This window comes from Lissotriton vulgaris, chromosome 1_1 (genome assembly GCF_964263255.1).
Source record: "Lissotriton vulgaris chromosome 1_1, aLisVul1.2, whole genome shotgun sequence".
Classification (NCBI taxonomy): Eukaryota; Metazoa; Chordata; class Amphibia; order Caudata; family Salamandridae; genus Lissotriton; species Lissotriton vulgaris.
Window position 1 is genome coordinate 202581398 of NC_141685.1, and position 13694 is coordinate 202595091.

A 13694-nucleotide genomic window follows, 5' to 3' on the forward strand; every position below is an offset into this window, starting at 1 on the left:
GCCTTCTCGTTCCCCAGGCTCCCTTGTGCCGTGTCCGCCTGCCCCTTTCCTTATTTACTTGTTTGTTTATGCGTTTTTATATAGCGTGGCTTTGTGCGAGGGCGTCGGAGCGCTTCGCAAGTGGGGCAGATATTTACAAGTGATCAACTTACAGGGGAGACATTATGTCACATGAGGTAATGGTGACAATTGTGAGCAATTGGATTGCATGCGGCAGCATTCACTGCATTACAGGAGGAAAGGGTGACGGGTGTGCAGGTTACAAGAGATATCGGGGTACATTTGGGTAGAGTACTACAATATTGCTGGACACTCAGGCACGGGAACAAACGATGCGTAGGCAATGGTGGCACTTGTGCAAGTGTCTATGGTGGACAACGTGCCTGGTTGCCCGAGGGGTGGGGTGCGTGCTGCTGCTCCCTGTTGTTGGCTGTGCACCTTGTGGCCGGTCTTCCTGTGCGCGATTGAAGGCGGAGGACCGGCGGAGTGGTTGCACAGTGTTAGTTCGTTTTGGCCTCGTTTTCGCTCTTCATCCAGGACTGTTGTTCCCTCCCAGTCCACTGGTGTTCATGCTGTGGGGCTCAGAGGTTGGTGGCTTTAGATGTGAGGGATGGCTGTGCTTTTCCCTAAGACAGCTTGCTGAGAACCCCCTCTGCTCTCAGCCAGAATCAAGCTTCAAGGATCAGGTGTGATGGTGCATTACGGGAGGCTGCTGTATCCCCCGTAGGATGTTGTAGCTCCCAGAGACGTAGACCATGTGGACAAGCGCTGCTGCGGTGCCGGTGTAGACACAACTGAGGCACAGACAGGAACATTTGTTAAGCCGTCTTGCACGCTCTGTCCATGTCGAATAGTTCTGAAACCAGATTGTGTTTATCCTGAAGCTACGGGTTCTGGGCCCGGTAGATCCTGTGTACCTTTGCTGTGCAGGCATTCTGCTTTTTTGAGCGAGACTTGCATGGGAGTCCGCCGTGAGTGGCAGTGATCAGTGGGGGCTTTGGGTCTGTGGAGCAGACGCGACGCGTGTCACTTGAGACGAACGTGCACAGAAATTAGGGGGTCGACTCTATTTTAAGCTTGGACAGCGTTGGAGCTCTGCGCATGCCCTGTACGTGCAAAATAGTCCAACCTCGGCACTATAGGTCAGACCTGGCAGATTGCAGAGCGGCGCAATTTGATTATTATACATATAGGTGAGCATTCGGGGGAAGCAAGAGGTAGCTAGCGGTGCTTTACAGGGGGCTCTGTGTGTGTGGGTGCAAATGCAATAGGTCTCGCATTTGCGAGAGATTAACCTATTGGCATTGTAAATGACAATGCCATTTATTTATATGTTTTAAAAATAAATATAAAGTCATGAGCAATGCCATTAGCTCTAACTTTAACAAGGACGAGACCATTGCATTGTAAGTGCTTGTTTAAAACACGTTGGCAGCTTTTTACTTTGCAAAACATTGAAGTTTACAAATCCGAAGCAATAAGCCCCGAATCATCATCGGTTTTCAGGCTATCCATGCGGGCCATCTGCGCGTCATAGCAGCTAAGAAACCCTGCTGACGTCACCCCTCTCCCCCACCTGAAAGTATCCATGGCAATGGTGTTAATCATTGTAATTATGTATTAAGGAGATGCCACGGGGCTGTACTCCTGGAAACATGAAGCAGCAAAGAGCTTGTGTTTATGTCCTGAATGGCCGTGGGTGGACCAGGGTATTCCCTGGGGGGGCCTGACCCCCCTCTAGAAGCGGGCTGTTTCCCACTCTGCTCCCCCCCCCCCCCCCCACCCTCACACGTCTCTGCCCAGGTCTCCCCTCCCTGCCCAGGGTGCCCACTCCTTTTTCACTGCCCCCACCACCCTTCTCCTGTTACTCTGCCCAGGTCTGCTGTCTGCCCTCTGGGCTTCAGTGTGCCCCCTGTGCCACTCTGCCCCCCCCCTACCCTCACGTGTCTCTGCCCCGGTCTCCCCTTCCTGCCCAGGGTGCCCACTCCTTTTTCAATTTCCCAAGCCCCACCCCTTCTCCTGTCACTCTGCCCAGTTCTGCTGTCTGCCCTCCGGGCTTCGGTCTGCCCCCTGTGCCACTCTGCCTCCCTACCCTCACGTGTCTCTGCTCTGGTCTCCCTCCCTGCCCAGGGTGCCCACTCCTTTTTCAATGCCCCCACGCCCCACCCCCTTCTCCTGTCACTCTGCCCAGTTCTGCTGTCTGCCCTCTGGGCTTCAGCCTGCACCCTGTGTCACTCTACCCCCCCCCCCCCTCCCCCCTACCCTCACGTGTCTCTGCCAGGTCTCCCCTCCCTGCCCAGGGTGCCCACTCCTTTTTCACTGCCCCCACCACCCTTCTCCTGTCACTCTGCCCAGGTCTGCTGTCTTCCCTCTGGGCTTCAGTATGCCCCCCTGTGCCACTCTGCACCCCCCTACCCCCACGTGTCTCTACCCAGGTCTCCCCTCCCTGCCCAGGGTGCCCACTCCTTTTTCAATGCCCCCACGCCCCCCCCCCCCCCTCTTCTCCTGTCACTCTGCCCAGTTCTGCTGTCTGCCCTCTGGGCTTCAGTCTGCCCCATGTGTCACTCTGCCCCCCGCCCCCCTATCCTCACGTGTCTCTGCCAGGTCTCCCCTCCCTGCCCAGTGTGCCCAGCCCGGGCCTGACCTGCGCCCGCCTCCTGATCGTGCCCTGTTTCATTTGGAAACTATGAAAGTAAATAAATACACAACTGTCCCTTAGCAACCCTGCTCCAGAGCAGGGGAAGTGATGTCACGCCCACCCTGCTCGCGAGGTGGAGTGGAGCTCTCAGGGTGTGAGAGTGAAAGAGACAGCCCAGGAGCGGCAGGAGAGAGGCGGGGCAGGGGTGGGTGGGGATGCCAGGGGGTGAGTGAGTGAAAGCGTGTGCTGGAGTCAGAGCTGTCAGGGAGGCTGTGGGGAGAGGGTGGAGAGACAGCTGGACTGCACTACAGGGACAGAAAGAGACAACACTGGACAGAGGAAGAAGAGGCAGCGAGACTGCACTGCACGGAGAGAAAGAAACAACCCTGGACAGACAAGAGGAGAGGCAGTGGAGATAGGGCAAGAGACAGCACTAGAGGGAAGGAAAGAGACAGCACAGCACTGGACAGAGAGTGAAGAGGCAGTACAGATTGAGAGAGGAGACATTGCAGAGAGGAAAAGTGAGAGACGGCAGTGCGGACAGGGAAGGGGCAGTGTGGGGAGAGACGGCAGGGCAGTGAGAGGACAGTACAGAAAGAGACATTTATAATTAGTGTGTTCTGGAAAGGGTTCACAGAGAGACATTTCAGGATCCGCGCGTAGGGGAGACCCTGGCACGGAGACCCTTCTGGAGGGGTTTGGAGAGCCTGGCAGGAGAGTGCACCGGGAGACCCCCTGCTGCTGGCACCGCGATGCCCTGGGTGCCCCCACCCCCCTCCGCCCTGGCATGCTTCTGCCTCCTGCTACTAGGGGTACTCGGGTCCCAGGGGTACCGGGGGGAGCCGGCTGTGCCCAGGGCAGCAGGGCAGAGGCACCAGGGGAAGGTAGCCTTTTCCAGGGCAGGTGGGCTAGAGCACCCGGGAGAACAGGCTCTGCCAAGGGCAGCACGCATGGGGCACACGAGAGAGCAGCCGGTGCCAATGGCAGGGGGCAAGGGACGCGCGACAGAACAGCCTGTGCCAAGGGCAGGGGGCACGGGGCACCTGGGAGAGCAGCCTGTGCCTAGGGCACTAGGACAGATACCCATGGGAGAACAGGCTGTGCCCAGGGCTGCAGGGCAAAGTCTCCAGGGGGAGCCCGCTGTGCCCAGGGCCGGGGGCACGGGGCACCTGGGAGAGGAGGCTGTGCCAAGGGCAGGGGGCGAATTACACACGACAGAAGAGGCTGTGCCAAGGGCAGGGGGCATGGGGCACCTGGGAGAGGAGGCTGTGCCCAGGGCCGCAGGGCAGAGCCTCCAGGGGGAGCCCGCTGTGCCCAGGGCCGCAGGGCAGAGCCTCCAGGGGGAGCCCGCTGTGCCCAAGGCCGCAGGGCAGAGCCTCCAGGGGGAGCCAGCTGTGCCCAGGTCAGGAGGGCAGAAGCTGGCACGGCGACAGGAGAGCTCCGGGGCAGGAGCAGAGGAGCCGGCGAACCCCCAGCCAGGTCTGGTGCAGAAGCAGGTAGAAGCGGCGCTGGACTTCTCGAGGCGCTATTGGCACCACATGTCTCGCCAGTTGTGGCCAGAGGAGTGCATCGACGAGGTTGACGCCGTAAAGCCAGGTAAGAGCCGCCCCTCCGGGCTCCGCGGACCTCGCAGCGCCCGGTTCATGTCCATGGCTAGCGCCTGGTTCATGTCCATGGCTAGCGCCTAGCAGCCTCTCGCGGCACAGACGGCGCTCATTCTGTGGCTGCGAACTCTGCAGTAGGCTCTTTTATTTCTCTCTGTGGTGCCATCAAAGTGACTGTCTCCCTCCCCTTTGTCCTTAGCGCTGTGACTGCACTGGCATACAAAGGAGAGAGATGAATGAAGATAGCGAGAGATAGACAGAGTGAGAGAGAGAGAGTGAGAAAGAGACAGAGAGAAAGAAAGAGAGAGATAGATAGAGAGAGGGGGGTAGAGAGAGAAAGAGAGGGGGAGAGAGGGAGAGAGAGAGAAAGAAAGAGAGAGACACAGAGAGACAGAAAGATAGAGGGATAGAGAGAGAAAGAGAGAGAGATAGACCGAGAGAGAAAGAGACAGAGAGAAAGAAAGAGAGAGATAGATAGAGAGAGGGAGATAGAGAGAGAAAGAGAGATTTGGGGAGAGGGAGACAGAAAGCGAGAGAGAGATAGATAAAGAGAGAGAGAGAAAGAAAGAGAGAGACACACAGAGAGACAGAGAGACAGAGAGCGAAAGAGAGGGAGAAAGAGAGAGGGATAGAGAGAGAAAGAGAGAGAGATAGACTGAGAGGGAGAGAGAGAGAAAGAGAGGAGAAAGATGAGAGAGAAAAAGAAAAGAGAGAGAGAGAGGAGAGAGAGAGAGAGAGAGAGAGAGAGAGAGAGAGAGAGAGAGAGAGAGAGAGAGAGAGAGAGAGAGAGAGAGAGAGAGAGAGAGAGTTAGTTAGTTAGTTAGTTAGTTAGTTAGTTCCAGGGCCGGGCAGAGAGTTATGAGGGAGGACAGTGAGAGTACCAGGGCCTGGCAGAGAGTTAGACATCATGTAGGACAGTGAGAGTACCAGGGCCTGGGAGAGAGTTATGAGGGAGGACAGTGAGAGTACCAGGGCCTGGCAGAGAGTTAGACATCATGTAGGACAGTGAGAGTACCAGGGTCTGGCAGTGAGCTATGAGGGAGGACAGTGAGAGTACCAGGGCCTGGCAGAGAGTTATGAGGGAGGACAGTGAGAGTACCAGGGCCGGGCAGAGAGTTATGAGGGAGGACAGCGAGAGTACCAGAGCCTGACAGAGAGTTATGAGGGAGGACAGTGAGAGTACCAGGGCCTGGCAGAGAGTTATGAGGGAGGACAGTGAGAGTACCAGGGCCTGGCAGAGAGTTATGAGGGTGAGAGTACCAGGGCCTGGCAGAGTTATGAGGGAGGACAGTGAGAAAACCAGGGCCTGGCAGAGAGTTATGAGGAGGACAGTGAGAGTACCAGGGCCTGGTAGAGAGTTATGAGGGAGGACAGTGAGAGTTCCAGGGCCTGGTAGAGAGTTATGAGGGAGGACAGTGGGAGTACCAGGGCCTGGCGGAGAGTTATGAGGGAGGACAGTGAGAGTACCAGGGCCTGGTAGAGAGTTATGAGGGAGGACAGTGAGAGTACCAGGGCTTGGTAGAGAGTTATGAGGGAGGACAGTGAGAGTTCCAGGGCCTGGTAGAGAGTTATGAGGGAGGACAGTGAGAGTACCAGGGCCTGACAGAGAGTTATGAGGAGGACAGTGAGAGTACCAGGGCCTGGCAGAGAGTTTTGAGGGAGGACAGTGAGAGTACCAGGGCCTGGCAAAGAGTTATGAGGGAGGACAGTGAGAGTTCCAGGGCCTGGTAGAGAGTTATGAGGGAGGACAGTGAGAGTACCAGGGCCTGGCAGAGAGTTATGAGGGAGGACAGTGAGAGTACCAGGGCCTGGTAGAGAGTTATGAGGGAGGACAGTGAGAGTACCAGAGCCTGGCTGAGAGTTATGAGGAGGACAGTGAGAGTACCAGGGCCTGGTAGAGAGTTATGAGGGAGGACAGTGAGAGTATCAGGGCCTGGCAGAGAGTTAGACATCATGTAGGACAGTGAGAGTACCAGGGCCTGGGAGAGAGTTATGAGGGAGGACAGTGAGAGTACCAGGGCCTGGCAGAGAGTTATGAGGGAGGACAGTGAGAGTACCAGGGCCTGGTAGAGAGTTATGAGGGAGGACAGTGAGAGTACCAGAGCCTGGCTGAGAGTTATGAGGAGGACAGTGAGAGTACCAGGGCCTGGTAGAGAGTTATGAGGGAGGACAGTGAGAGTATCAGGGCCTGGCAGAGAGTTAGACATCATGTAGGACAGTGAGAGTACCAGGGCCTGGGAGAGAGTTATGAGGGAGGACAGTGAGAGTACCAGGGCCTGGCAGAGAGTTATGAGGGAGGACAGTGAGAGTACCAGGGCCTGGTATAGAGTTATGAGGAGGACAGTGAGAGTACCAGGGCCTGGCAGAGAGTTATGAGGGAGGACAGTGAGAGTACCAGGGCCTGGTAGAGAGTTATGATGGGGGACAGTGAGAGTAGCAGGACCTGGCAGAGAGTTAGACATCAGGAAGGACAGTGAGAGTACCAGGGCCTGGGAGAGAGTTATGAGGGAGGACAGTGAGAGTACCAGGGCCTGGCAGAGAGTTATGAGGGAGGACAGTGAGAGTACCAGGGCCTGGTAGAGAGTTATGAGGAGGACAGTGAGAGTACCAGGGCCTGGCAGAGAGTTATGAGGGAAGACAGTGAGAGTACCAGGGCCTGGTAGAGAGTTATGATGGGGGACAGTGAGAGTAGCAGGACCTGGCAGAGAGTTAGACATCAGGAAGGACTGGGAGAGTAGCAGGGCCTGGTAGAGAGTTATGAGGGAGGACAGTGAGTGTAGCAGGGCCGGGCAGAGAGTTATGAGGGCCTGGCAGAGAGTTAGACATCAGGGAGGACAGGGAGAGTACCAGGGCCTGGTAGAGAGTTATGAGGGCCTGGCAGAGAGTTAGACATCAGGGGGGACAGTGAGAGTACCAGGGCCTGGCAGAGAGTTATGAGGGAGGGCAGTGAGAGTACCAGGGCCTGGCAGAGAGTTATGAGGGAGGACAGTGAGAGTACCAGGGCCGGGCAGAGAGTTATGAGGGAGGACAGCGAGAGTACCAGAGCCTGACAGAGAGTTATGAGGGAGGACAGTGAGAGTACCAGAGCCTGGTAGAGAGTTATGAGGGAGGACAGTGAGAGTACCAGGGCATGGCAGAGAGTTATGAGGGAGGACAGTGAGAGTACCAGGGCCTGGCAGAGAGTTATGAGGGAGGACAGTGAGAGTACCAGAGCCTGGTAGAGAGTTATGAGGGAGGACAGTGAGAGTACCAGAGCCTGACAGAGAGTTATGAGGGAGGACAGTGAGAGTACCAGAGCCTGGTAGAGAGTTATGAGGGAGGACAGTGAGAGTACCAGGGCATGGCTGAGAGTTATGAGGGAGGACAGTGAGAGTACCAGAGCCTGGCTGAGAGTTATGATGGGGGACAGTGAGAGTAGCAGGACCTGGCAGAGAGTTAGACATCAGGAAGGACTGGGAGAGTAGCAGGGCCTGGTAGAGAGTTATGAGGGAGGACAGTGAGAGTAGCAGGGCCGGGCAGAGAGTTAGACATCAGGAAGGACTGGGAGAGTAGCAGGGCCTGGTAGAGAGTTATGAGGGAGGACAGTGAGAGTAGCAGGGCCGGGCAGAGAGTTAGACATCAGGAAGGACTGGGAGAGTAGCAGGGCCTGGTAGAGAGTTATGAGGGGGGACTGGGAGAGTAGCAGGGCCTGGTAGAGAGTTATGAGGGAGGACAGTGAGAGTAGCAGGGCCGGGCAGAGAGTTAGACATCAGGGAGGACAGTGAGAGTAGCAGGGCCTGGCAGAGAGTTATGAGGGCCTGGCAGAGAGTTAGACATCAGGGAGGACAGGGAGAGTACTAGGGCCTGGCAGAGAGTTATGAGGGCCTGGCAGAGAGTTAGACATCAGGGAGGACAGGGAGAGTACTAGGGCCTGGCAGAGAGTTATGAGGGCCTGGCAGAGAGTTAGACATCAGGGAGGACAGGGAGAGTACTAGGGCCTGGCAGAGAGTTATATGGAGGTGTGGTGGAGGAGTCTGTGATACCTCTGTGGGTCGGTGGGGCATCTTCAGGGAGTGCTCTGAGTGTCTGTCTCTGGGACATCTCATTGGTGTCCGAGGTGTGCATGGAGTATCAGTGGGTGTCTCTGGTGGCTGGCCGTGTGAAGAGTCTGTGTGGTGTTTCTGTACGGTGTGTCTTTAGTGTGGCTGTCTCTCCTCGGCGTGTGTCTCGCCTCCTCGGTCACTGCTGCTGTGTGTGGAGTGTCTGTGGGTGTCTCTCTGCGGTGTGGCTGTCTCTCCTCGGTGTGTGTCTCGCCTCCTGCTCAGTCACTGCTGCTGTGTATGGAGTGTCTGTGGGGTCTCTGGTGACTGGGAAGTGAAGGGTTCGTGTGGTGTGCCTGCAGGGTGTCTCTCTAGTGTGGCTGTCTCTCCTCGGCGTGTGTCTCTCCTCCTCGGTCACTGCTGCTGTGTATGGAGTGTCTGTGGGTGTCTCTCTGCTGTGTGGCTGTCTCTCCTCGGTGTGTCTCGCCTCCTCCTCAGTCACTGCTGCTGTATGTGGAGTGTCTGTGGATGTCTCTCTGCGGTGTGGCTGTCTCTCCTCGGTGTGTCTCGCCTCCTCCTCAGTCACTGCTGCTGTGTGTGGAGTGTCTGTGGATGTCTCTCTGCGGTGTGGCTGTCTCTCCTCTGCGTGTGTCTCTCCTCCTCGGTCTCTGCTGCTGTGTGTGGAGTGTCTGTGGGTGTCTCTTTAGTGTGGCTGTCTCTCCTCTGCGTGTGTCTCTCCTCCTCGGTCTCTGCTGCTGTGTGTGGAGTGTCTGTGGGTGTCTCTTTAGTGTGGCTGTCTCTCCTCTGCGTGTGTCTCTCCTTGGTCTCCGCTGCTGTGTGTGGAGTGTCTGTGGGTGTCTCTTTAGTGTGGCTGTCTCTCCTCGGTGTGTCTCGCCTCCTCCTCAGTCACTGCTGCTGTGTGTGGAGTGTCTGTGGATGTCTCTCTGCGGTGTGGCTGTCTCTCCTCTGCGTGTGCCTCTCCTCCTCGGTCTCTGCTGCTGTGTGTGGAGTGTCTGTGGGTGTCTCTTTAGTGTGGCTGTCTCTCCTCTGCGTGTGTCTCTCCTCCTCTGTCTCTGCTGCTGTGTGTGAAGTGTCTGTGGGTGTCTCTTTAGTGTGGCTGTCTCTCCTCTGCGTGTGCCTCTCCTCCTCGGTCTCTGCTGCTGTGTGTGGAGTCTCTGTGGGTGTCTCTTTAGTGTGGCTGTCTCTCCTCGGCGTGTGTCTCTCCTCCTCGGTCTCTGCTGCTGTGTGTGGAGTGTCTGTGGGTGTCTCTTTAGTGTGGCTGTCTCTCCTCTGCGTGTGCCTCTCCTCCTCGGTCTCTGCTGCTGTGTGTGGAGTGTCTGTGGGTGTCTCTTTAGTGTGGCTGTCTCTCCTCTGCGTGTGTCTCTCCTCCTCGGTCTCTGCTGCTGTGTGTGGAGTGTCTGTGGGTGTCTCTTTAGTTTGGCTGTCTCTCCTCTGCGTGTGTCTCTCCTCCTCGGTCTCTGCTGCTGTGTGCAGTGTGTGGAGTGTCTGTGGGTGTCTCTTTAGTGTGGCTGTCTCTCCTCTGCGTGTGTCTCTCCTCCTCGGTCTCCGCTGCTGTGTGTGGAGTGTCTGTGGGTGTCTCTTTAGTGTGGCTGTCTCTCCTCTGCGTGTGCCTCTCCTCCTCGGTCTCTGCTGCTGTGTGTGGAGTGTCTGTGGGTGTCTCTTTAGTGTGGCTGTCTCTCCTCGGCGTGTGTCTCTCCTCCTCGGTCTCTGCTGCTGTGTGTGGAGTGTCTGTGGGTGTCTCTTTAGTGTGGCTGTCTCTCCTCTGCGTGTGTCTCTCCTCCTCGGTCTCTGCTGCTGTGTGCAGTGTGTGGAGTGTCTGTGGGTGTCTCTTTAGTGTGGCTGTCTCTCCTCTGCGTGTGTCTCTCCTCCTCGGTCTCCGCTGCTGTGTGTGGAGTGTCTGTGGGTGTCTCTTTAGTGTGGCTGTCTCTCCTCTGCGTGCTCCTCTCCTCCTCGGTCTCTGCTGCTGTGTGTGGAGTGTCTGTGGGTGTCTCTTTAGTGTGGCTGTCTCTCCTCTGCGTGTGTCTCTCCTCCTCGGTCTCTGCTGCTGTGTGTGGAGTGTCTGTGGGTGTCTCTTTAGTGTGGCTGTCTCTCCTCTGCGTGTGTCTCTCCTCCTCGGTCTCTGCTGCTGTGTGCAGTGTGTGGAGTGTCTGTGGGTGTCTCTTTAGTGTGGCTGTCTCTCCTCTGCGTGTGTCTCTCCTCCTCGGTCTCCGCTGCTGTGTGTGGAGTGTCTGTGGGTGTCTCTTTAGTGTGGCTGTCTCTCCTCTGCGTGTGCCTCTCCTCCTCGGTCTCTGCTGCTGTGTGTGGAGTGTCTGTGGGTGTCTCTTTAGTGTGGCTGTCTCTCCTCGGCGTGTGTCTCTCCTCCTCGGTCTCTGCTGCTGTGTGTGGAGTGTCTGTGGGTGTCTCTTTAGTGTGGCTGTCTCTCCTCTGCGTGTGTCTCTCCTCCTCGGTCTCTGCTGCTGTGTGCAGTGTGTGGAGTGTCTGTGGGTGTCTCTTTAGTGTGGCGGTCTCTCCTCTGCGTGTGTCTCTCCTCCTCGGTCTCCGCTGCTGTGTGTGGAGTGTCTGTGGGTGTCTCTTTAGTGTGGCTGTCTCTCCTCTGCGTGTGCCTCTCCTCCTCGGTCTCTGCTGCTGTGTGTGGAGTGTCTGTGGGTGTCTCTTTAGTGTGGCTGTCTCTCCTCTGCGTGTGCCTCTCCTCCTCGGTCTCTGCTGCTGTGTGTGGAGTGTCTGTGGGTGTCTCTTTAGTGTGGCTGTCTCTCCTCTGCGTGTGTCTCTCCTCCTCGGTCTCTGCTGCTGTGTGTGGAGTGTCTGTGGGTGTCTCTTTAGTGTGGCTGTCTCTCCTCTGCGTGTGCCTCTCCTCCTCGGTCTCTGCTGCTGTGTGTGGAGTGTCTGTGGGTGTCTCTTTAGTGTGGCTGTCTCTCCTCTGCGTGTGTCTCTCCTCCTCGGTCTCTGCTGCTGTGTGTGGAGTGTCTGTGGGTGTCTCTTTAGTGTGGCTGTCTCTCCTCTGCGTGTGCCTCTCCTCCTCGGTCTCTGCTGCTGTGTGTGGAGTGTCTGTGGGTGTCTCTTTAGTGTGGCTGTCTCTCCTCGGCGTGTGTCTCTCCTCCTCGGTCTCTGCTGCTGTGTGTGGAGTGTCTGTGGGTGTCTCTTTAGTGTGGCTGTCTCTCCTCTGCGTGTGTCTCTCCTCCTCGGTCTCTGCTGCTGTGTGTGGAGTGTCTGTGGGTGTCTCTTTAGTGTGGCTGTCTCTCCTCTGCGTGTGTCTCTCCTCCTCGGTCTCTGCTGCTGTGTGCAGTGTGTGGAGTGTCTGTGGGTGTCTCTTTAGTGTGGCTGTCTCTCCTCTGCGTGTGTCTCTCCTCCTCGGTCTCCGCTGCTGTGTGTGGAGTGTCTGTGGGTGTCTCTTTAGTGTGGCTGTCTCTCCTCTGCGTGTGCCTCTCCTCCTCGGTCTCTGCTGCTGTGTGTGGAGTGTCTGTGGGTGTCTCTTTAGTGTGGCTGTCTCTCCTCTGCGTGTGTCTCTCCTCCTCGGTCTCTGCTGCTGTGTGCAGTGTGTGGAGTGTCTGTGGGTGTCTCTTTAGTGTGGCTGTCTCTCCTCTGCGTGTGTCTCTCCTCCTCGGTCTCCGCTGCTGTGTGTGGAGTGTCTGTGGGTGTCTCTTTAGTGTGGCCGTCTCTCCTCTGCGTGTGCCTCTCCTCCTCGGTCTCTGCTGCTGTGTGTGGAGTGTCTGTGGGTGTCTCTTTAGTGTGGCTGTCTCTCCTCTGCGTGTGTCTCTCCTCATCGGTCTCTGCTGCTGTGTGTGGAGTGTCTGTGGGTGTCTCTTTAGTGTGGCTGTCTCTCCTCTGTGTGTGCCTCTCCTCCTTGGTCTCTGCTGCTGTGTGTGGAGTGTCTGTGGGTGTCTCTTTAGTGTGGCTGTCACTCCTCTGCGTGTGTCTCTCCTACTAGGTCTCTGCTGCTGTGTGTGGAGTGTCTGTGGGTGTCTCTTTAGTGTGGCTGTCTCTCCTCTGCATGTGCCTCTCCTCCTCGGTCTCTGCTGCTGTGCGTGGAGTGTCTGTGGGTGTCTCTTTAGTGTGGCTGTCTCTCCTCTGCGTGTGCCTCTCCTCCTCGGTCTCTGCTGCTGTGTGTGGAGTGTCTGTGGGTGTCTCTTTAGTGTGGCTGTCTCTCCTCGGCGTGTGCCTCTCCTCCTCGGTCTCTGCTGCTGTGTGTGGAGTGTCTGTGGGTGTCTCTTTAGTGTGGCTGTCTCTCCTCGGCGTGTGTCTCTCCTCCTCGGTCTCTGCTGCTGTGTGTGGAGTGTCTGTGGGTGTCTCTTTAGTGTGGCCGTCTCTCCTCTGCGTGTGCCTCTCCTCCTCGGTCTCTGCTGCTGTGTGTGGAGTGTCTGTGGGTGTCTCTTTAGTGTGGCTGTCTCTCCTCGGCGTGTGCCTCTCCTCCTCGGTCTCTGCTGCTGTGTGTGGAGTGTCTGTGGGTGTCTCTTTAGTGTGGCCGTCTCTCCTCTGCGTGTGCCTCTCCTCCTCGGTCTCTGCTGCTGTGTGTGGAGTGTCTGTGGGTGTCTCTTTAGTGTGTCTGTCTCTCTCGGCGGGTGTCTCTCCTCCTCGGTCACTGCTGCTGTGTATGGAGTGTCTGTGGCTGTCTCTCCTCGGTGTCTGTCTCTCCTCCTCGGTCACTCCTCTGTCTTCTCTTCACAGGCTGGAGCCTGCCTCTGGTGGGGCGAGTCTACCTGGAGATGCTGGCCAGCTGGTACTGCGGCGTGTGGGGGTGTGAACCCTGGGACTGTAAGGTGCCCCTCAATCTAACAGGTAATGGGTGTGCTCCCAGCGCCTCTGCTGCTTCTAAGCGCCTGCGCTCGACTCTTCCTTCCATGTTTGTCCAGGCCTGCATTGCCTTTGCTCTGGCGTCTGTCTGAGGGGGCCGGATTACCAACAAGGCCGCACCCAGAAACTACAAAATGCCTCAGCACGCCGTCCGTCCGTGTGTGTGTGGTGGTGGCGGGGTGTTTGCTTCTTGATCACGTGACCAGGTCACCACTGGCCTGCAGTCTACCAAGGGCTGAGTGCAAGACCCTGCACCAGGCGATTAGTGTGAACTGACCTAAAACAAACACTGAACAAGATATGTGTGTAACCGGCACACCCCTTTATTTTTAAACCTTAGTGTTACTTGATTTTAAACAAATCGGTGCAGACCCGCTACCTGACTAGCCCCTGTCAGGTCTTTCAAAGAACTGTACTTGCAGACACAACTATGTCTAATGCAGGAATGCACTGTTCGAACTTGCACAGGTGCAACTACATTTTTCTTCATTTACTACATATTTTTCAAATATTTCAACATTATTTTAAACATTTAAACGTAACATGTAATACATGCGTTAGTCAATATTATGCCTCTTTTTCAAAACAGAAGTAACCAACTCAATTATAGTTCATTGATTGTTT

General features: G+C 56.5%; 1 protein-coding gene across 2 annotated transcripts in view; it reads left to right on the forward strand.

Moving 5' to 3' along the window:
• Positions 1-2892: 2892 nt before the first annotated feature.
• LOC147740877 (torsin-3A-like) overlaps positions 2893-13694 on the forward strand; it is a 58174-nt gene continuing 47372 nt past the window's right edge. For both annotated transcript variants that reach the window (XR_015307476.1, XM_086952179.1), the window contains exons 1-2: positions 2893-4234; positions 12945-13055. Coding sequence is in view for 1 of the 2 variants with exons in the window: in XM_086952179.1 (XP_086808305.1) it covers positions 3391-4234; positions 12945-13055 (955 nt within the window). In the remaining variant the exon portion in view is untranslated. The remainder of the gene's footprint in view (positions 4235-12944; positions 13056-13694) is intronic.